Source organism: Carassius auratus, chromosome 50 (genome assembly GCF_003368295.1).
Source record: "Carassius auratus strain Wakin chromosome 50, ASM336829v1, whole genome shotgun sequence".
NCBI classification, from domain to species: Eukaryota; Metazoa; Chordata; class Actinopteri; order Cypriniformes; family Cyprinidae; genus Carassius; species Carassius auratus.
Window position 1 is genome coordinate 14,553,458 of NC_039292.1, and position 24,706 is coordinate 14,578,163.

General features: G+C 37.1%; 1 protein-coding gene across 2 annotated transcripts in view; it reads right to left on the bottom strand.

The window, feature by feature from the left end:
• Positions 1–4,522: 4,522 nt before the first annotated feature.
• LOC113067114 (serine/threonine-protein kinase BRSK2-like) overlaps positions 4,523–24,706 on the bottom strand; it is a 57,661-nt gene continuing 37,477 nt past the window's right edge. The window contains exons 10-16 of one of the 2 annotated variants that reach the window (XM_026239386.1): positions 23,834–23,894; positions 21,385–22,066; positions 19,043–19,091; positions 16,586–16,709; positions 14,546–14,726; positions 13,643–13,732; positions 4,523–7,611 (exon numbers count right to left, since the gene is read on the bottom strand). In XM_026239386.1, the coding sequence (XP_026095171.1) occupies positions 7,589–7,611; positions 13,643–13,732; positions 14,546–14,726; positions 16,586–16,709; positions 19,043–19,091; positions 21,385–22,066; positions 23,834–23,894 (1,210 nt within the window). In that variant the 3' untranslated portion in view covers positions 4,523–7,588. Of the gene's footprint in view, positions 7,612–12,694; positions 13,536–13,642; positions 13,733–14,545; positions 14,727–16,585; positions 16,710–19,042; positions 19,092–21,384; positions 22,067–23,833; positions 23,895–24,706 lie in introns of those variants that run through there. The other variant, XM_026239385.1, reaches the window with a different exon arrangement.

Genomic DNA, 24,706 nt, shown 5'->3' on the forward strand with positions numbered 1-24,706 from the left:
AATAAAAAAATGGGTGTGTCAGACAAAAAAGAGATGAAAGAGAAAAAGTGCAGCGTTGGGGGGCCTTCCAGGAACGAGGTTGGGAACCACTGTTTTAGAGTTTAGTTGCCGTGTTTCTGCACGTTGTGTGAAGAACGCGTACACAAAAGGAGTTCATTCAGAGCTGCAAAGACACACGCAAAGTGCATTAAGTTCATTTTTGCAGATAGACTACAAGTCGTAATATTAACGTTATGTTGTATAAATAATTCATTTTATATAAGATAAATGATTAGTTAAATCCCATTGATTAAAAACCTGCTTCTTCATTCTACACGTCATCTTCAGCGCGCAGAGCTCAAAACTGAAATGCAGTACATTAATAACTATGATCACATAACGTTGTAATCATAAACTGTATAAAAACAAGGACATAGTTTTTCCAGGCATGTCCGCACAGCATCTAGTTAAAACCATCTCAGCTTTTCAGAATGATGCAAGCGCACCAGGTCATTTGAAAAGAACCAACTCAATCTGCTTCCTTCGGGGTGAAACACTGCAGAGTTTTTTACTTTTCTTCGAAAATAAATCTTGTAACAGAGTTACAGCAAGGGTTTTTCAGTGGTGGAAATCTATTGCTGAAATGTCCTTGTTGTAAAGGAGATTGCAGCTGATGGATGCTTAGCAACAACTGACGCCTCAGGAGCGCAGCTGCCCGAGCGCTTTGGAAAAAAGGAGAAAACGATGTGTGCGCGACTGTGTGGGTTTGTGTGTGTGTGTGTGTGTGTGTGAACTCACTGGGCGCATTGACACACGCAACCACACGCCTGCAGACATATTTAACTGAACAAGCCAAAAGAAACGAGCGAAAAGTATGCCTATTTGAGAGAAAGGGCAACGAAGTTATTTGCAAAATATGCTACGCGGTATTAAATTAAAGCAGTAGTGCAAGTACAATGCTGTATCACTTCAGTGCTGTATCACTGTAGTGCTGAAGCCACGCCCACTTAGCTCAACAGCAGTTTCAGCAGCGCCAATTTACCTGTCACTCAAGTGGCCACGCCCTTAACTATGCAGAACTTTAAGGCTTAATATAATTTAAACGGATGAGTTATAAAAAAAAAATGTATCCCCCTCACATTTGTCATGAAGGGCAAAATAAATTTTATAGACCAAAACAATTTTTGGAGTGGCCACGTAGATAGTCGATTATATTAGAATACATTGCATGATATTCGATATCCGTTCGAATTTTATTTTTCTCAAAAGTGACAGCCCTAGAACATTACAACAGTAGGCTACATCAGCAGTTCCCAATCGGGTGTGTTAACTAATCGAGAAATAAAAAAAAAAAATGAGGACTGGAATTGGGAACCGCTGGGCTACATCATGTCATTCACTGGCAAGAAAACTTTAAAAGTACTACAGTACTAGGAAGGAAGATCAGGTTGATGTCTGCCATTCTCGCTCTGTCTGCACAGGCTGCGCCGATGACGAATCCTGTCTGCGCGAAGAGGGTGCACAGAGGTATGCAGATACATAGGTTGACAGGCAGGTAGGAAAGCCAGTTAAAACACTCAGACCGAGCATTTTGATTGGACAAACATTTCTTGGTCCTACACCTTACACAGAAATTATAAACAGAGATAAATACATTTATACCACTTGTGAAGAGACTTTCAAACAGCATAACGAAAAAAAAAAATTCTGAGGACAATCACCTATTGCACCTTTAAAGGGACTTTGGTGATACTAATAATGGTGCAGTGGATGGCTCCTGAATGATTCAAGTTTAGAACGAATCAGTTATCATCAGAGTAACGAATCAGAGTAAATGATTCAGACTCACGATTCACAAAAAATAAATATATAAAAACAATATTTGGCGCTATCTACTGGCATAACAATACACCTGCAGAAACAACGACTAAAATCCCCACCATTTATGCTTTAAGCTACATCTGAGAACCAGTGGTAGACAGTAACGGAGTAGCTTTACTTCGTTACTGAACTTAAGTACATTTTTCAAGTATCTGTACTTTACTGGAGTAGTTTTATTTTGAGTAACTTTTACTTCACTACATTCCAGAGCATAAAATCGTACTTTTAACTTCACTACATTTCATAAAACATATCGTTACTCCCTATAATATATCACGTGCTCCGACACGCAGAAGTGGTGTCTGATTCATCATGAACGAACTGAGTCTTTTCAAAATAAACGTTTAAATCGGATCGCGAATCACACCAAACGATTCGTTACGAATTAGAATGATCCGATTGCAGCTGTTCTGGAGTCAACCATTCACTGATTCAAATGAACCGTTTAGTGCGAGTCCCCAGAAGTAAGAACCGGGAGATCTTGTGAGCGCATGTGCTTCTGATGTTGCTAAAGTAAGTTATTAATGTCGAAATTTTGGATTAATTATTGTAACTGAAAATAATATTTAGGTCAAAACTGTCAGTTGTTTGGGAACTAAATCCGTTGTAAAGAGTGATCTATTTAAGCCCACTGAAATGCTCCAGTGCAGACGATGCAGACATAAATTTTAGGTAAAGAAAAATTTTTTTTTTTAAATAACACAGATTAAATACAATAACTCATGCACGTTCAAATTCCCCGCTGCCATTATGTTAACAGTTTTATTAAAATAATACCATCCATGTCCTATGTGACGTCTGTTTTTATATTGTTTATCAACAGTAACGTTATATATATGTATATTGTTTGGATTAACTAGACGAGTAGACAGACATGAATGTTTATTCATAACCGTACTGAAGTAAATCTTGTTAGCTGATGCTAACTGTCTAGCTAACAAGCTTGCTGGTGCTAAGTTGATGTCATTTTTTTTTTATAAATAATGTCCAAATATTTTTATTCAACCACCTATATATATATATATATATATATATATATATATATATATATATATATATATATATATATATATATACAGGTTACATTTGGGTAGAAAAGAAAGGATGTGATGTTCAGAACACGGTAACTACAGTAATTATCAAAGTGGGAAGAGATGCACCCTGTTTGGCCATGGGTGTTTTTAAACCACAGACAAGGTTTGAGAAGGAAAAAATGATTATGAAAATATAATTATATTTTCTTTAAAATGTTCTTCCTAACTTCAGGCCTTATTATCATGTCATATATAGCTGTGATGTTCTGTAAAACAAAACTTTAAAATATTTTGTTCTTACTGGTGAAGATCAGATGGTCATCTCTGTTTTCTCTCAGGTACATCACAGTGTAAGCTTCACAGTGAACATTACTCTCATCAGTGTAGTCCATATCAACAACAAAAATATATCTTGACTCCATATAGTGTTTATTTTGGAAAAAATCCCAGGTATTTTGAGCAGTAGGATTATAAAAAAAATAGGCTATGTGCTAATATAAAATTAAATTAAGTAGCCTATATAAAATTGCAAACATCTATCTTTCAGTACTTTTTTACTTAAGTACATAAAAAATAGAGTAGGCCTACTTTTTACTTTCACTTGAGTAAAAATGAAAAAGGAGTACTTTTACTCTTACTGGAGTAATATTTTATTATTTTTAATCTGTACTTTTACTCAAGTACTTGATTTATGTACTTCGTCCATCACTGCTTAAAACCAAAAACAGACAAGAAGCAACAATCAACCACAACCAATCAGAAAAGCTTGCAGGCGGACTCTCTCTGCACCGACGAGATGCGCATTAATTACTGGCCGATATTAATCGTGCACCCCTACAATATAAACTATTAAAACATCATTCAAAATACATATTGATTTACACGATCATTGTCATAGAATACACTGAGTTTACTGTGTTCACAGTTTGAACGTTCTTGCTTCCTCAAGGTCTGAGGTAATTATCCCCTCCCAATTAATCGCTGCTATAAAAGCGATGCCCAATGATATATTAACTCTAATTAAACATTTTAATATGGCCTTGTAGCTGGCTAAAGAACATAAACTTAAAAAAACCTGAAAACTTACCTTATCGCGTGTCGAGGCCTCGAATTTGTTTGGAAAACGACATGGAGCAGCGGAGTGATACAAACAGTGAAAAGTCCCAGTGCGGCTGTCAGCGCTCGCGAAGCGGAAGTGCTCGGCCAATCAAATTCGAGGACTAACTGTTGTATTAATATCTGGCACAAACGGAATTTCAAAGTATAAAAGTAAAAAAATATATTAACAAAATACAACAACATTTATGTATTTGATAATATTTATAATATTATTTGAATTTAATTAGCCTAAATGTTTTAGACCTTTAAAGACAATGACAACTGGACAATAAAAAAAATAATATATGACATAAATAATATATTTATTTATATATATATATATATATATATAAATAATATATGACATGTTAATATTAAACAGATTAATTAGCCTAAATCAATCCACCAATTAGGATAAATCATAAAAATCAGCAATTCTGTGTGCATACAAAGTATTTTTGTATAGGCCTATATGTTTTACTGATCCACTCAGTAACATAAAAACATGAACACACACTATCATCCTATTAATTGAATGAGTTTATTGTTTCATTTTTCTCTTTGAAATTGCTCACAGTTATGATACAAGGGGAATTTTACAACTTTAAATGCATGTTCCTGCTCTGCATGGACATTAAGTTTTTTTTTCATTAAGTTTTGCTTTATAACTGTATAAAATAGGAAAGTTAACAACAAGTATTGCTTTATTGTTTCATTTAAACAAGCTGTCTGTAAACAGGGGGCCGTGAAAATCCAAAACCTTCTTGATCGAGGTACATGGTACATATAAAAGGAAGCATTTTATAAACAGATAGCCTACCATGTAGACACTGCAAATGAGCGTTGCTCGCTCACAGCGTACAAAAAACTAAACAAAAATACCATATGACAGGAAACCAGGAACAGAACAAAAATTGGGGGGGGGGGGGGGTCTTTTTTCTTTTTCATTAAACATTGTAAGAAAAACAGTTCTGAGAAAATAGCGTGATTTCTGAGAATTGTTACGCCTAAGCCATGCAAAGAAAATGCGTGCATGCACACAGCAATACGTCAAAAGCAAAGAGCAGGAATGGCCTTTGAGCTTCCCGAAGGCCACCATACCATATTTACAGTAAAACTGATCCAAGAACAGCTTTTTTTTTGTCATCCATTGTACACAAACAATGATATGAAGCTGACATTGATATCAAGACGTTCATTTCCTCCCCATAGAGGCTAAACTACATTCTTAAATTACTGTTAAATTAGATTTTTTTTGTGGTTCATCTGTTTTAACATAATATTTTGATCTCTTCTGAAGTCCACGGTACTTTTACAAATCAAGACATTAGAAAGTTTCTTTAAACTAACAAAATTGTGTTGCCCTGATACAAACACATTATTGTCATAAATAACATTCAAGTTCTCATATATAATTAGATGACAATAAATAAAGACAGAGATAAAAACAGAAGGAAAAATACAAAAATATCCACACACACACATATAAAAAAAAACAATCCTGCTGGTAGCATACATGATGAAATGACCAGGAAAAAAATTAATTAAAATAAAACGGACAAATCAAACTGCATTTCAGTGTTGAAATTGATTAAATGAAACAAATGGTTCCATCACATAATAAATAGAGAATTACAAGGGTTAAAGAATAATTAAATAAAGACAACACAAGATTTCAAATCTGACTCTACAACCGAACTAAAGCTAGTGTCACATCTAGACATTTTATTTGTACATAATTATGTTAAATCTGTACAACAGAGATTCATTCATTAGAATAAATTCATTCAGCACTATTCCCCCCCACCCCAACCCAAGTCCCAAACTCACTGAAATCCATGTTTCAGTCCTTTTGCAGCAATGATTTCAGATCAAGTGATGTTCTCCAAACATAAAGTCATTAATAAATAAAAGAGAGCGCAAATGGAAACAGTTTGGAAAAGTCCACATCCTCCACGAAAAGCTCTCAAACTTCTCTCATCTTTTCCTTCTCAGTTTGTTTCCATTTTTTTTGCAAACATCCTAGAGTTGTGAGTGTGTGCTTATGTCTAGTATTTTAAGTGTGAATCTGTTCCAAACCTAGTAAGCTGCCTTATTATTTCAAGAATGATACACACTTTTATGACTCTTTTGTTTAAAGAAAGTCTCTTTGCAAAATCAAGCCAAAAAATTGTGCACCAGGTTTCCTGAATCGTAACCTCATAAGTAACGCACTTCATGAAGGAAGCATATTTCCGTCAAAAGTAAAAAGGTTATTGTGTCTTTTGATATCACAATTCTCACTTTTTACACAATTTAGAGTTTATATCTCACAAACTGGTCTTGAACTCAATTCTGAAAAAAGTCAGAACTGTGAGATATAAACTCGCATTTTGAGAAAAGGTCGTATTATGAGTTTAAAACTTGCAATTGCGAAATAGAAACAAAAAATTCTGAGAATAAACATCTGAATTGTGAGATATAAACTCAGAATTGCAAGAAAAAAAGTCAGAATTGTGTTTTGTTTTTTTCAGCCATAAAATCAAAAAGATATTTGCCACTTTTAAAACTTTTTTTTTTTTTCTTGCAATTTGGAGTTTTCTTCTCAGAGTTGCAAGTTTTCATCTCACAATTCTGAGTTTATGTCTCTCAAATCTGAACTTTTTTCAAATAAAATCTGAATTCTTCGATTAAAAAAAAAAAAGTCAGAATGGGATGTAAAATGTCAGACTTGATTATTCATTGATTTCAGTAGAGTCTGCCATTAGCATATTGCCAAGCTAACAACTTATATGAAACACTCTTCAGCTCTCTTACCGCTTTTCCACCGGGGCTGGTGCCAGAGCCGGAGCCCAACTGTTTTCCACTCAAAAAAATCCTGGACCAGTGATGGAGAGGGTTCTGCTCACTGCCAGAGGAAGTGTGAGCCAGTTCTGAACAAGTGCTGACTCCAGTTCCAGCACCAGCCCCAGCAGAAGAGAGGTTTGTGTGACACAAATGACAGTCCTGAAGTACTGTCTGTGAACTAGAAACTCAATTCTCAACTGACATCAGTTGCATGTTGCTAAGCTAACAACTGCAAAGAGAGACTCAATGTTCAATTGATTTCAACAGAGTTTAATGTTAGCATGTTGCTATGCTAACAGATCCATACTTTATTGGACAACAAAATAAATAACATACAAAAACTGGGTAAAATAGTCCTTATTTTAATTAAAGCACAAAGAGTGCTTTCTTTGCCATCTTTAACGCCATTTTTTACTAAATGTGGTGCATTGCATTAAGGGGCTGTCTTATCATTTGATCAGAGTGAGGTATCTTAGAGGCAGCTCACTACGTTTTGGAACAGAGCCTGTTGGTGCAGCTGGTTACCACTGGCTGGTCAACCATTTTAACAGGTTGAGGAGCTGAGATGATGGCAGGGGTGCACGCAGGTTGAGTGGGAACAAAGTCTGGGTATTCGTATTTGGTCCTTGGAGACAACAGAGCGGGAAGGGAAGAGTTTGAGGAAGGATGAAGCGTCCCTCTCCTTGGTAACCTGCTTGTTCATCATGAAAAGTGCCGTCTGTCAATAAATGTCCGTCTCAGGATGTGCAGGGAAGTGGGGGGGCGGAGTTTTAATACATTTTCTGGATAATTCCTAGCAGCAAAGACAAGCCATCACAAAGGTGAGGAAAACAGTAAAGACATAAAAACATCTGGGGAAGAAACAACAGGGGTTTGGGTAGGGGCTGGCACAACGACATGGCAGGGACGGTGAAAGGGCAAATGTGTCGGGATTTGTGTCATAATTTGTTTTTGAACAGTTATTCCATTATACAAAATTTTCTCCAAATATAAATTCCATCAATTGTAAGGGCATGTTCATTTTTGAGTGCTTTTATTTTGCTACGTAACGTTTTAGGGCTGCTCCTGTGTCCCAATGGATGCCACCGGCTTGGCACTGTCCCTGGGATTGCCCGCTGGGCATTTAGAGTCACTAGGCTGAGGGCCGTGGTGACGGGTGTTAGGTGGGTGTCTGTTGGGCGCGCCAGGTGGAAGAGGCACGTGGCCGTTCTTCTCGTCTGAAAAAAGTTGTTTAATTACGTCAAAGAAGTTACTCAATGGGCTGCCTAGGTACACAGACAGGAAGAAAAGGAAGAAAAGAGAACAAATAGAGAAATGAACAATGGGTTCACACGAGGAGAAGTGGACAGAAAGGGGAAGAGAGAGAAAGAGGGGAAATGTCAGGACTAAGCTGGCCAATAGCTACAATATTTCACCAGGATGTCTTTTCTGGAAATTGAAAACATAACCATAATGTTGCTAGTGCTATGCGTAATGAGTTGAGCAAGAGAACAACAAAATAATTAGCTGTAGTTTAGATTGATAAGCTGGACTACCAAAAGATGGGCACCTGGCTAAACTGGTAGACCATACTGGACCAGATAAACCACCTTGACTCCGAAAAATATGCTTATCTTGGCTTTCCGGCCCAATTTCAACTAGGTTTCCAATAGCTAGTCAACCACATTAACACTTTTGGACCAGAAAAATCCCAGCGATCACGTTCCAACAGAAACTTGACTAACTTTAATGTTATTTCCCCCTTTTTTCTCCAGTAACATCCTTAACCAAGTTGGTTGACCAGCTTACCCAGGTCGCCAATAGCTAGAATGAGATGGCCAACAGCGAGAACAAACTACAAACCAACTACCATTTTTCAAAACAAAGCTACCATCTTAATGTCAACGCGATACACCATTTGCAATCCATTTTGCAAGGATTTAAAGATTTATTTTCGAGTATTACCATAGACTGTATAAAAACATGGATGTATTGCCTGTGACCGAAGAAGCAAGAGCTGGTTGCTGAAACCACGCCCACCTAGCGCGACTGCAGATACGGCAGCGGCAATCCACCTGTCACTCAAGTGGCCACGCCCTTAATTATGCAGAATCTCCTTAAAGTCAACATGAAACAGTATCTGCAACCCATTTTACACAAATGTTTTTATTGAGTAATAATATAGAAATAATTTGAAACAAAACCAGGAACATGTATTAAGTAAGTAAAGAGAGTTGATCTTGATTTCATGTTGATATTAAAGATGGTTTTAGCCCTGGTAGGGGCGAGGCACATGGCTTTATATAGCCGGCATGAGAAAGGCTAGATAATTAGAAAAAGCTCTAAATTAATGAGAGAAGCGATGTGGCATCTCTACATCTGTCACTGCAGAGAGAATGAGATGTAGATCAGTCAGGAAACCCACACATGGGTACAATGTAGCCTTTAATTGTCATTCTGCTCACTCCTAAAAGTCACATAAGTCTATAAAGTCTCATCTGTCCAGTTCAATTATACACCATAGATATCAATAAATAAAGTTCTCTATGTTCAGCCTTGTTTTTATGATTATGTTCATTACATTTTTTTGATGAAAGACTGCAATGTCTACAAACATTTCCTTCACCAGAGTCCATACACAGAGACCACTGCGCAATTATTAGATTTTCTTTTTTTTTTTTGGAAACTTTCTTCATCTAAAATACATCAGGACTTCCTCAGAATTGCGAGATATAAACTCAGTATTCTGTCTTTTTTCCTCTTTCTCGCAATTCTGAGTTAACATGTAGCAATTATTTCTTTAAATCAATTATAATAATACCAACACAGATTAAAAAATATATAAAAGGTAATTACAACTTTTTATCTCACAATGCTGACTTTTTTTCTTGCAACTGCAAGTTTTTAATCTGAATATGCAGCAGACGGTCTGTGAATATGAGGCTAAGACTAGCCTTGAGCTAACTCTGACTGTAAAAAAAGACCTTTTAGTGTACTTGGTTTAGGATGTTTCCAAACTCATAAATACACATGTAAACCTGCAAACTTACACAAACGGGCACTCAGTCAGCGATGTGGGGATCATTTGAACATTTGGGGGCACATCAGAGCCTCTAGTGTACATGCACAGCCTTGTCTGTTTGACTCACATAACTAAGAAACTAAGAACAGATTCATAAGCCAGAGACACACTAAGAAGGTAACAGCCAGTTTATGTTGTGCTCGGTTTAACAGCTTGTATTCCAAGTGTACACCAAACCTAAACCAAAAAGCATTGTGCTGCGCTCACTGGTTCAATTACATTACACGTGAAAGGGTATTTTTGTGGTTGGGTGCACTTAAAGTGGGATGTAATCTACAGGGCATGCATCATTACATGTGCTGTGATTATCACAGATTTATATATGATCAAATAAAAGGCAGTGTGGGTGATAAAGTAGTTTAGTGACCCCAAAAAGTTTTTGGACACCAGTTAGTTCACCAAAACATTTTTTATTCACCCTTATGTCTGCAGAACAAAGTATGATGTTAGAATCTTTATTTTGTGTGAACTATCCCTAAAATAAACATAAGTGCATTAAACTAGTGGCTCTTTGAGAGGGGGCTCAGTAGACTTCCAAGCGGGCCATAGGATGACTTAAAAGTACTTAAATTAATCAATAAATAATTATAAATGTATTTAAATAATCGAATTAATTCCAAAATGAATCATGGTTAATTATATCAATACTCTCAGTTTCTATTTTCTTTGTACATTGAATCAGGTCTGGAGAAATGTAGCAATACATCACTGTTTCATCAATGGATCCTCTGCAGTGAATGGGTGCCGTCAGAATTAGAGTCCAAACAGCTGATAAAAACATCACAATAATCCTCAAGCAATCCACACCACTCCAGTCCATCGGTTAATGGCTTGTGAAGAGAAAAGCTACTGTATATGTTTGTAAGAAACAAATCTATTCTCAAAATAAGAGACCATAATCCATAATAATGCTTCCTCCAGTGATAAAGTCCATCTCCTGTTGTCTCTCACATCAAAATCCACTCAAATATTGGTTTAGAACTGTTTTGGACTGTTCTGGTTAATGATTGATCTGTGCATATTTCTCTCCTGATTCAGATTACATGACTTTTTCACTGGAGAAAACAATATTATGGATTATGAACTCATATTTTACCCAGAAACAATGGTTTGAAGTTGAAAAATGACTTAATTGCGGATTTGTTTCTTACAGACGTCCAGGTTTTCACTTCACAAGCCATTAACTGATGGACTGGAGTGGTGTGGATTGCTTGAGGATTATTGTGATGTTCTTATCAGCTGTTTGGACTCTCATTCTGACGGCACCCATTCACTGCAGAGAATCCACTGGTGATCAAGTGATGCTATGCTACATTCCTACAATCTGATGAAGAAACAAACTCATCTACGTCTTGGATGGCTTGAGGGTGTGCGCGTTTTCAGCAAATTCTCATTAGGTATCTAAAGCAATGACATCTTTAAGTGTGACTCAAGTGTCTTAACACTCTTTGGGCCACTCTTATTGTGCCACAAGATTGGTGTATTTAACACAGTAACACCTTAAAATCTTTGTCAGTTTCCGCAACACACTGAGAGTTCTCTGTGAGAGAGAAACATGCGTAATGACAGCAGACAAAACTATCACAAATAGCGCAGCCTAAAAAAAAAAAAAATGTTTTTTGGTTTATAAATTGGATCAGCGCATTAGCTCATTAGATTCGCTGTGTAGGTTCTTCATCTTGCTTGTTATGATGAAGCATTATTTGAAGCAAATGAGCAATTTCCAATTAACAAGCATGGGGCCAGATGTCTTCATCTAGACTTCATTAAAGGCAAGAAGGCTTTGGTTGGGTGGTTATTAGATGAGTTTATGCGGATAATTATACTTGTTTGGAATAAAGATACTTTTCACGAAACTAAAGGACATTAGGAGGCTAGGTATTTGCATACACATAGAAAACCACAACCACCTACACAAAATAACACAACTAAATGGGCAATCGAAGTGTTTATTTCTGGAGCGGTGAGTGTATTCTGACTGCAGTGTGTGTGTGCCATTCATCTGCAGTGCAGTAGTGAGTCATACAGTCCTGAATGAGACACAGAGTGAATGAATGTGACGAGCTGAGAGCAAAGGAGAAAGAAAGAAAGACAGTGAAAGAAAGTGGGGTGGGAAAAGAGAAGGACGACAGGAGGAGCCAAAGCAAGGATCTATTTTCTTCAGATGGTCTGGGATTTCTTTCTGTTACCCAACACACCGTGAAACCTCCTCAAACTGGCAGCAACAAACACTTGACACTCTCATTATTAAATGCTACTTGATAAACACTGGAAGTAGTTACTAATACGTGTGCATATACAGTAGGGTCCGAAATAGCATTGGCAAAAATTAATAAATTTTGTTTTTGTTTACTATATTTTCCATGAAATAAATAGTATTATGAGCGAAACAGTTTGATTAAAAAGTTTAATTAGTGGAATAATACAATTTAAAATGTAATATTGAAACATTAATATATATATATATATATATATATATATATATATATATATATATCATTAGTCATTACTCCAATCTTTATTGTTACATGATCCTTCTAACATGCTGATTTATTACTCAAGAAACACTTCTTATCATTTCAGGTTTTCATTATTTATAAAAAGAATAATAAATGATTACATATATTTTTATTTTAGAAAATGCATCATCTTCTTTTATTGAACTGAAAAAGAAAAATGGTCAAAAGTGACCATAAAGACATGAACAATGTTATATTTCAAATAAATGTTCTTTTGAACTTTCAATTCATCAAAGAATCATTGTTTTTTTTATTGCATTTATAATTAATAATAACTGAACCAATAATAAGTCATAATAACTGAGCAGCAAAAACTATGTCCCATAATCAAGAACCATTAGAAACGAAGCAGACACTAATTTCTTCCTCAGAATGGAAGGCATGACATTTCTAAAATAAAACCTTAACTTTTTCTTTAATTTTTGCTTCAAATACTGTCTGTGGAGATCCATTACCAGTAGTTACTGAAACAATCTGCATTGGTGTGCATTTGAAAAACTCAAAAGTTGGGTTATATGCATTGGTTTTGTCTATTAAATGCTGTTGCTCACCTAACGGACCACTATGTGGAGCTGTTATCATGTGTCAAGAAGAGAGGATGTTCAAGGGGGGATGGAGAATAAGATGGAAAAGTGCCTTTTCTTTTTGTTTCTCCTCTGAAAAAATAAATCAATAAAATCAGACGTTCATCTTTGAAGCTCTGGATAGTTCAAGGAAACAGAGGACATGTACAGAAGAAAGAATTTCCCAAAACTTGGTATTTTATAGTGATGCCCCTGATTTGTATCTTCTGTGATCTGATTGGTTTAGCAAAATAATTGATGGTGAGACAGCAGGATTCCACTTTTAGGGCTATCCCGACCTAAAACGGTAGCGGAACCTTTACATAACCAGCCCAGATCAGTCATCCAACAGAGACACCGTCTCTCAAAACAAGAAATCATGAAGCTGAGGTACCCACATTTGGAGAGCTGTTGGGGAAATCTCCCTTTAATGGCGTCTGAGAAATGGGAGCAGCGGTGTGGCCGAAGGGATTCACCACGAACTGGAAAACTCCCCATCTTTTCTAGTGTCTGAAGGGGGATTGCTTTAGGGTGGGATCATGTGGAGAATACTGTGATGCTGTGTTGTGGTGTGCTGTGGACGAGGGACATGCATGATGGAGGAGGGGTATAAACAGGCATGAGAGGGATCGGGGGGGTTCGGGACGGAGTCGGGGAAGGGATGGGGGGATATATACTCACCAGACAGCTGCTGGACTCCGGGCTGGTCGTGTGTGCTTAACAACTGCGCCTGAATCGTTTCTACCACCCGCTTGAAACGCCGGCTTGGACCTACAATACAGTGTAACAGGTCACATGTCAACCCTGTTGACATTTTGAAACCGTTAGAACGGAGTTTCCTTAAAACAAATAATGGACTACTCATGCACTTGGTTTGCTTTCTAGTGAGAAACGCTCCACACACAAAACAATTGGAGCCTTTTAGTTCATTTATTGTGAAACTACTTGTATCTTGCAGTCTTTCTTCTCTCTGTTAGGTGGACAATGACATTATTTAACATCCTGCGTGCTGTAGTGGATACGAGCTGCTGCTGGCGCTATCATCTGGAGATGTAATGGATATTAATGGCAGAAAATAAGGGAGAATGATGCATTAGACGAAATATGAATGCATTTTTAGGCGTCCTATTTATCTTATGTTGTTATTGTGATCTGGAATGTATTGATGGGATAATAAGTGTGTAAAAGGCTATTTGGCTCGGTCTTAGACTTGAATGGAGATATTTGTGAGCACTGTTCCTTAGAGGACACAAATACAATTCCTGCCAAGACTAAGAGTAAGACTGTCAGAGATGTTCATAATCACATATCTGCAAAAATCTATTTGCCCATTAAGTTTCCTCAAGGCGATGGCAATGTCAAAACAAACGTTTTCACAAACAAAACATGACTCATTTGTTATATTTTTCATAAATTTATAATAAATCAAAAAAAACAACCGAAACCACATAAATGATTTAATCCAAATTAATCCGAACATATACATGTATCTTATGATTGATGAGTCTGAGAGTGAAGAAAACAGCTATGATTAAAAGATTGCTATATATATATATAGCTAGCAGCGGGTTTGATTGTGGTTACCTGAGAGCAGAGTGAAGGTGACTGAATAGATGCCGTTCTCCTTGGTGGCCGCAGTGCTCTCGGTGTACGTAATGTCGACCTGGAACTTAACAGGCTTCTGGAAGACGGTGGGGCCAGCGGTGGATTTATACTCAGCCCGAAAACTTGTCTGCGAGACAACGCTGTGACTGAGGCTGGGTATCTGAGGAAGGCAAGGATCAGTTCATTGTTACCATATTTTCCGGACTATAAGTCTCACTTTTTTCATAGTTTGGCTGGTCCTGCGACTTATAGTCAGGTGCGACTTATTTATCAAAATTAATTTGACATGAACCGAGAGAAATGAACCAAGAGAAATGATCCAAGAGAAAACATTACCGTCTCCAGCCGCGAGAGGGCGCTCTATGCTGCTCAGTGCTCCTGTAGTCTACACTGAAAACATAGAGCGCCCTCTCGCGGCTGTAGACGGTAATGTTTTCTCTTGGTTCTAAATAAATGCGACTTATAGTCCAGTGCGACTTATATATGTTTTTTTTCCTCATCATGATGTAATTTTGGACTGATGCGACTTATACTCAGGTGCGACTTATAGTCCGAAAAATACGGTACTTATTTGGAAGCAGCTATGAGGAACATCAATGGAGACAAATGGAAAAAGCGTGGCTGTTTATTAAGGTGCGGTTACATGTATGGTTATTTGGTGAATTTTTCCAGGCGAAATCCAGTCGTTCCTATAGGAATCTAGGTCTTCTGGAATTTCAGATTTTGCAGACTTCGCATCAGATTCAAAGCAGCATGGGAGTTTGCCATGTTGACCCACAAAAAGCTGCTTTATTTAAAAGTGAGTTCTGAGTTTCACTAAGCTTTTGCGAATGGATGTTTTATGCTAGAAAAAAAATCACTTACATTTCTTTATTTACCATTGTTTGGATGAATTTTATATGCAAATTCAAGTGATTTCAATAGGAAAGTCTTGGGAATTTCATGTTTCCACTTGCAGATTTCAAAAAGATCATATTGGTCGAGAGAATTTGCTGCGTTGACCCAAAGAAAGCTGTTTGAGTTGCTATACACATCGCTACCAGCACTGGCTAGTAACTGATTACATGTAATGTTGATTATGTAATCAGATTCCAAAGTATTTGAAGTACTTGTAATTAAATTACATTTGAAAATACTTATCAAACTACAGTTTTTTGTTGTTGTTGTTGTTGATTTGATTACACAATTATATTTTATTCACACAATAGCAAGTACCCCCTATGATTTTATGGTAACAAGGTAACAATAATTAAGTAACACATTTGCATGTTCACGGTCCTCTGATGCAGGTGAATGGTCACATGACACGCATGTAAACAAATAAAATATTTTAGATATTATATATTATTTTCTTTCTCTTTGTATCTTTTTTTTATATCAATATTGTACAACATAATGCTATTTAAATCAATGCGATAAACGGGTTAGGTCAAAAGTAATCTAAAAGTAATCCAAAAGTAGTCCAATTATGTTACATTCCTAACTACAGTTTTTTTGTCACGTATCAGTCGAATCAGTAACAGGCAACAATTTACCCAGTACTGCTACTCTATTGACAATGGACTTTTCCCCCGCAAAATTGTGCAGAAATGAACTTTTGTGTAGGAAAATGTCGCTTACCGTGACAAATCAACGTTTTAAGCGCATTTTTAAACCACTTGCAGGTTTAAACGGTAGAGTAAACTCTTTCGCCTCCTGCACAAACCTCTTGAGGCACAACATCTAAATGCTAATGATTCCCTTCCCTGCGTTGATTTCCATTGACCTCGATTGAAAGAGGCAGCCACGGGGAGGATGGAAACATCACAGACTTGCATTTTACAGAATTGAAACAAATCAGAAAGGTATTTGCAAATGTAAAAACACAGGCTTCCGGCCAAGTCTATCAAAACCGGCGCGACGAGCAAAGTCTTTCAATCTGATAGAGAGAACGCAGAAGCATGTATTCAAATATTCATAGCTGTCGTTTACAACGGAGGAATGCCACAGGATTGGAGACATGTAAAAGAGATTGCTTACCGAGAGAAAGGCGTGGACGATGTCTGCTTTTATAGAGCTCAGTGGCTTGTCCCTAATAACCACGAAGATCTGCTCCTCTTTCTCCAGGTTGATGAAGTTACCAAACCAAGATTTTTTGGCAAGTCTGCAGGGCGGGAGAAATATGCAACATTAACTTTTCATGAAGTCTTCAGGGGATACAAGATCAGTCCTTATCAGAGCTCAGAATAAGATAGATCCTATGGCGCTTATGCAAAATAAATTGATCCTGAATAATTCATAAAAGAGAGTTTGTGAAAGAACGGCACAGCAGAGGGTCTACAAATTAACATGAACTTTGCATGAGGTCATATTGATGGCTGTGGCAAAAATCTAATTAAGGTGCTCTTGTCTCACAGCTATGTTTGTACAAATGTATTTATTTATTTTTTTACCTAAAATGAATTAAAGGAAGTCACTGGTTATAAAAGCCAAAACATGACTGCGTAATGTGTTATGATGTCAATTTCAGAAGACTTGCCAGGTTTGGATCTCAACGCACTGTCGCACTGACCATCAGTTAATTTGGCAATGATGAAAAATAGTTTGGAAAATGTATCTATAATTTAATAAATGGACTCTGAATTAATCAGTAACACTCACTTTTGCGTTTCTGTAAAATTTCTAAAAGATGTATTCGCAAGTTTGAATATTTCTGGAATGATCCAGACTGCATCGTTGGATTCAGTGCAACATCAGTTTCAGGGTCAGAAAATACAGATATTTGTTCATTTTAATTTTATCTTCCTGGGCGGGTTGCAATATAGAAGCTTATGCATGGGAAACACTGATGTTGCCGTGCTTAAACATTTACACACAAGACTTTTTTGAGAACTGTGAACAAAAATATCCCAATTGTACATTTGTAATAATTCACATTTATAAATCTGAATAAATAATCACAATTTTTACATGTATTTTAATCAAAATTTGTATATTTGCATATACATATTTATAATTGTTTATATCAGCTTTCAATAATTTATATTATGTTATATATTTGAATATACAGATTTATAAATGTTCATATCAGTTTATTTTTATTTATTTTTTTGCAATAATTTAATACATTCATTCAGCAAGGATGCATTACTTTTGATCTAGTGACAGTCTAGAAATTTATAATTTCACAAAATGTTTTCATTTCTATTTTTTATTAAATTGAATTCCATTTTGTCAAGAGACACTATTTTGGAATATTTTGTAATTTGTTTTGAATATTGATATATGTATATCACTGAACATACTGACTTTGCATTGCAAGGAAATACTTGTAAATAAATTCAGAGTATAAGTTGCAGTCATATTTTGTTAAAATATATGTTTATTATTATTAAACTGATGTATTTTTGACACAGTAGGTCTCTAAAAATTACAGCATCTCTGTTTATGGAAAAATCAAGCAAAACCCCTGGTGTTTAAACTAGCAGATGTAATTTGGTCTCATTTTAACATACAAAGGAATAACCGTCTGTCTGAACATCGTTCTAGCTCTAAAAAGCTTCAGTCCGCCGCTGTTGTGTATCAACAAAGCACAGTCGCTCGCAACTTCCAGAAACTGATTTATGGCAGAGGACGACAAAGGAAAGCAGAGAGAGCTGCGGCTTATCCAGCTGGCGTGGAAAGCGAGAGAGAGGAGGATAAGTTATGGAAGACAAAACAGAAAACAAAAGAGGATGAGGCATCACTCCGTGTGGGGGAGAGAGTTTGTGACTGCTGTCTGCTGTGTGCTGAAACCCGCCTCAGTGGAAGAAAGATACGACTGAGCTTCCATTAGACTGGGGAAAAAAAAGCCTAAATGGTTTAACAGAAGCAAACATAACTCACAATGATTTCTGAAGTGCTCAGGGGTTTCACATCAGCACTGTTGTCGGGTAAGTATTGTTCAAGGTCTGCTATTCGTATGCTTTTTGGCGGTTGCATGTTGCGGTGTTTCCAGCACAAAACTGATTTAAAAGCTGAAAACGTATTATGGCATTTTTATATAAGCCAAACGACCCAATAATGATAATAAAGCCTGAAATCACCTGTACTGTAGGGACCTCCCAGGTAAATAAAGGGAGTAAATAAAATGTGAAAATACTTTACATCAGAATTTTATTTAAAAGTACACTAGACCGATTCTGATTATGTGTAGCAAAACAAATAAATACATACAATTCCCAGAAGTACAGTAAGTGATCCAATAATTCTACCAATGCGGTCATTATAAATATTATTAATATCCCTTTACTGCTCTCTACATAAAAATAAATAAAAACGATTCATTAATTCAGTTGAAAGCATAGCAGACCAAGACATTTTATCTTGCACAGGAAAAAAACTAAACAAAAAAACAATCCTCTCTCTCTCTCTTTTATGAAAAAGGTTCACAAAGCTCCTGAAAATAAGTATAATAAATGGTAATCCATAACATGCTATAAGAAAGTGTGTACTCACTCCGGGGAAGACTCCGGCGTGAGGCTGGACATCTCCTCTTGAGTGGGAACTGTTCAGAATAAAGCAAGGATCTTAGCAGATTCTGTTTTAGTCATTCGTCAAAGGTGTGTATCACTTTAAAATGATTTATCTAATTCAACATCCCAGCATGTAGGACAGAAATAATTAGTGCCTATAGTTGCATTTGTCACAGAGTATTTGTCACAGGTTGCCCATTTGGCTTGGGATGAAAATAAATAATACTGGATCATTAAGGGTCACATGCAGGAGAAGGTATTAAGAAATGCAAACTGATGCTACTAAAACAACGTGAAGTGGTAACCATTGTAGCAGGCTTAAAATTAGTTAACAGTCAGTATGTAAATGAGAGCATTTAGCCACAACAAGCCATGAAACAGATCCAGTCAAACTGGAGGAAGAGCTTTATTTCAGGCCTGTAATGACTCAATGTAGAGTGACTACTTTAAGAGGGATTTTAGAAGATCTAGTCAAAATCGTCTCTTTGTTGGCCACCCAAACAATTCCAGGTGTTTGTGACTTATTACTGAGCTAAACCAAGTTTATTTAAACACCCCATGAAACAGGTTAAGGGGAATTCATTATTTTCTTTGCCCACAAGGTTGAGGCACAAGAAAAGTCCAACAGGGATTTGGGACAGGTTTTTAAACAGCCAGTAGTCTTCAGTTTATGTTGCAGCCTGACAAAACCAGAACACATGACAGTTTTCTATTTCTAGGTTGTATTTAGATTTAAGACTCCAACATACTTCAAGTGAAACCGAAGAATAATCTCAAACAAAATCAGACCAAAACGAAGTTTGTTTGGTGTTCATTGTGGAAGTTTGAAACAGATTGTCAAAGAGAACTTTCCAGGAAGACTGTCGAGCTACCATTGGTCACTGGCAATTACATAATACATATGTTTGCTCTTATATACTCATCTAAACACTGCTCACAGCAGTGTGGCCAGCGTCTGGATGATTGTTAGTAGTATATCACTGCAAAGATAGCTCAAATCTATTTTCCCCCCTAAGCGAAGAACAAAAAAACCACTTTGCTGTGAGTGTATCGGGTGTTATAAGAGGCCGAGCCATTTTCATTCTAGACCAGTGTCCAAACCTGTTCCTGGTGGGCCACTGTCAAACACTAATTAAACATACCTGTACCAACTAATCCTGGTCTTTAGACTCACTGGCTGCATCCGAAAACTTAGGCAGCTGACTTGCTGCCTCGCTGCCGTATCAGGCAATTACTTTTTAGGCAGCATTTTTGCATGAAGGCACCTCATGAAACTGATTTTGGACAGGCTTCTGAGGCAGAGTGATGGTTTAATGATCTACAGCAAAATATATAGAGCTTTGGTGATAACTGAGTGGATATTTCATTACTGCAATATAGATGTATCGCTAGAAATGACATCAAAAGTGGTAATGTTGATCAAAAACGTACATTTACACACAAACTTACCAACAACCACAACTTTTTGGACGCCATCTTTATCTTTTGGCTTAACTGTCAAAGAATGGAACGCAGAGGATTGTGGGATATCAAAGGGAGCGAAGGATACATCTATGCTGCCTTCAAAAATCGTCCAGATGAAGGCATCTCAGGAGACAGGAACTGACAATAACATGGATTTAGACGTGCCTCGATGTCTTCCTACCTTGGAATGCGTCCTCTGAAGGCAGCGTTTTTCAGTTTTCCGATGCAGCCACTAACAACTTCCAGGTAAGTGTTTTGGAATTGAACTCTCCAGGACGTTGGCCATCTATGAACAGGATTGGACACCCCTGGTCTACAGCCTTTAATTGGACAAGAATCTACAGACTTATGTTTTCAACTCTGGCCCTTGAGGTCCACTTTCCTGCAGAGTTTAGCTCCGACCCAAACCAAATACACCTGCACTCTTAAAAATGCTGGGTGGTTTCAACCCACTTCACTAGTCAACTAACCCAACTTTTTTGGTTAATTTTTGAAGTTACATATTTAAGCCAAAAGTTGAGCAACTATACTCCTGGAACCCCTGCTATACGTAAAGATGACATCATCAACATCGTTGGCTCACTGGTTTTCCCAAAAAGAGAAAGTGCACACTTTAAATGCATTATTCTTGACCATAGTGAGTACCATAGTACCTAGATTTGCCTCAAAGCTAACAGACATGGATTAAATGCCACACAACAGTAAATTTGATTTCATGGAGACATCCGTCCAGAGTTTGGGCCCGAGATGCTGGGATAGGCTCCAACATCTCCACGACCCTACATAGGACAAGTGGTTTGGCGAATGCATCGATGGCTGAATTGTAGGTTGTTTACTGTCTCCACTCATTTGGCACAATACCTTGCAGTTTTCTGCGGTGAAAGCGCGGCGAGCCCAGGAAGCTGTTCTTGATGGAGTTGAGGCGTGTCTTCCAGGGCATTCCCCCGATGGAGGGGCTGGGGGGTGGCGTAGGTGTCGGCGTCCCTGTGGGGCTGTCCTTAGGCGTGTGCACGGGCGTTCCTTTGGGAGTGGGGATAGGGCTGCCCCTTGGAGAGGGGTGGGGGGTCACCTGTATGGTGGGGATAGATTTGGTGGTGTGGTCAGAGCAGGGCACAGGGTGGAAGTGGTGTAGACGGATAGGGGAAAGAGGGACAACAGGCCTAAAGGGGACTGAGAGTTGAGGGGGTATGATGGATGCTGGGGTTGCCCGCCGCACCAGTGGGCTCTCCGGTATACAGGGCACTTGAGGCTGACATGGAGTTGAAGGTTCTGACTTGGCTGTTAAAATTTGTTCGGGCTCAGATTCAGGTAGGGGGTTTGATCGGGCGGATTGTAAGCGTTTGTCTTTGGGTTTGGCTGGAAGAGTTTGGGTCTTTTGGTAGGGAAAGAGAGACTCCAATATAGAATATGGTGTTAGGGAGTTAGAAGTTGGGGTTTTTGACTCGTTTTGATCTGAGTTTGGTTTTAGGGAGTCTGTGATACTAGAGCTGGGGGACAAGAGCAGCTCAGTGGACTGTGGTGGGACACAGAATTTTCGGATGGGCTTAAGGAGAAGGTGAGAATCAGAGCAGAACACATCGATATATACAGGCATGGGTCACAACCATTGTGGGTAAAACACAAAAAGGGTGGGAAAAGGAGCCATGGTGATGCAGAAGAAACAAACAAACAAAAAAAAGCATGCAGTTAGACAAGACCGGTGAGCGAAGGATGCAACAAGACCATTGTGAGCAAATCAAGTTTTTTCAGGCACAACAAAAAAAAAGCTGCCGGTGGGAAAATAAAAAGGGTTTTAAGAGCAAATTTTCCATGAAATGAACAACTTGGGTATCAAACAAGAAATCATGTATGAGAGGTGTAGACAATGTAATTTGCAGCATGAATTTGGACTAACTAATGTCAAAGAAATCCACTGCCTGACTGCGTCCAAATTCTGAATTATGTGTAAACCTTCAAAGCTTGTAAGCGTCTGAATATTAATGTCTCAAATCACAAAAGCTACAAAGTTGCATAAATACTTCAAGCACTAATAGTCTCTTCACAGTTGGAATCCAGAAAAGTAAAGCAAACAAATTCACAAAAAATTAACAAGCAGTACATTAACCTAAAATTAAACATCTTCAAAATCCTACATTTTTGTGTGAAATACAAAACAGAGGTTTAGAGAGAACTTCTAAATCAATTTCCACTTGGAATCAGCAACTATACATTGGTGAGCTTTAGGATAAGGCCATGGTAATCTGTGAGCTGTCTTAAACAAGCCAACTGGAAAAGTTTAGCCAAGAGCATCTGTGCTAAGCAGAGGAGTGGGATTTTCTACATTGTTGCCTGAGCTGGATTTCCACTTGGGGAAAGACATAGAGAGAGGCAGATAGGATGAAAGAGTAGATCTCCATGAAACCAAAACTGCTTTCTTCTGCACCTCACTTTTGCACAATTTAACTCTCTTGTTTACTTTGCTCGCAATAGGCCAGAATGCATGAGCTTTCATGTCATTCAGACTGCTAGATAAGGATTTTTTTTAAATAATTTCCCACACCATAAAAAAAACTGAACTGTCACTAACCACAACACTCAGCTTCAAACCAAGATTATTATCTTTAGATAAAAATAAAACTTAATGAAATATATGAAACAATGAAAAAATAAAAATGAGCTCAGTGTTATTGTAATTGACTAAAACCATAATTATATTTGCTAGCTGCCAAAGCTATATTTCTCATTTCCATGTAGATCCAACTTACATTACTTAAATAACAAACTAAAACTGAAGTAATAAATAATGAAAAAATTGACATTTTTTAAAATAACAAAAATGACAAAAACACAAAATTATAAGAACATAGATAAAAAAATGAATTCTAAATATTAAAAAAGCATCTATAATAGCATCTAAATAATAATAAAACAACTTTTTGTCTGTTTCAGCTAGTTGCCAAATTAACATTTTTCATTTTTGTTTAAAGCTAAAGTTCTAAAATTAGTAAGACTAAATAAATGTAATAAATAATGCAAAAACTACATAGACAATGACTAATAAAAAAAATATTAACAAAAAACTATATAATATAATTATAATAGTATATCAGTGATACTAAAATAAAACTGCTACAAACATCCTATGTTCTTTGCATTATGAGCTTTTTGCTTATTAATATCATGTATCTCACTAATCAGAGTTGTGTAGTCCATAGTATGTCCTACAGACACAAAATGGCATACGATATGATTGGCATGAAGGTGATTGAGCAGATGCGTGCTGATTGGTGGAGAGAGAGAAGTGGGCGTGCTGGGGGCGGAGTTTACTCACCCGTGGGCTGCTGAGAGGGCTGGTGGAGAGACCAGAGGACGCGCCACTGATGGACCGTGACCTGTGAGGACACAGACCACAAAACACACGGTCAGACGCCGCTTACAGCTGAGAGAGGACAGAAGGGGAAAACATGTGAGTGCTGAGGTACACACTCAACTCTAGAAACAAAAAATCTGAGATTAGATAAAATCAAGCTTTATTTGTCAGTTTACTGATTTTTTTTTTTTCAAAGGAGCATAGTTTCAGCTAAAAATCTTCATTACTTTTCTACCGAAGAAAAAAGTGTTGGATGTCTTGGATGTTTAAAGATAAATATGATTTAATATAGATATGATTTTATTCTGGAGATCTGCAGGGGTGAGCTCATGCTTACTAATATACGCCTAACAGTGTATGCAATGAATAAATTGCTAAACATATATTTAGACTTTAAAGATATTAGCTGGTGACTAATTAGAGCATTACAATCTTTGTTAATGGATAATACATCATTATAAAAGACATAATATGAGGTACACAACTAAATGATTATTCAAAGGAATCAGACGTTTAAAAACTGCTTGGCTAAAATTAATTAGGATGGCCTTCTGTTAACATAACATGATTTTTGACCAAAATCAACCATATAAAAAAAACAGTTGTCTCGCTCATGTACTTTCCATTTCAAAAAACTCGCTCCTTCCCACATGTTCCAGCACATGGATCCAACTTGTGAAAATTACATTTCAAAGTCTCTTTTTAGTCTGACACACACTGATCTCAAATCTTTTAAGGTCGATAAACAGCACAAAAACACAAATGATGCAACCGAAAGTCTATTTCTGAGGTCTCTTCTAGTTCAAAAAGCACTGTTTTTAGTAGGTAGCTAAT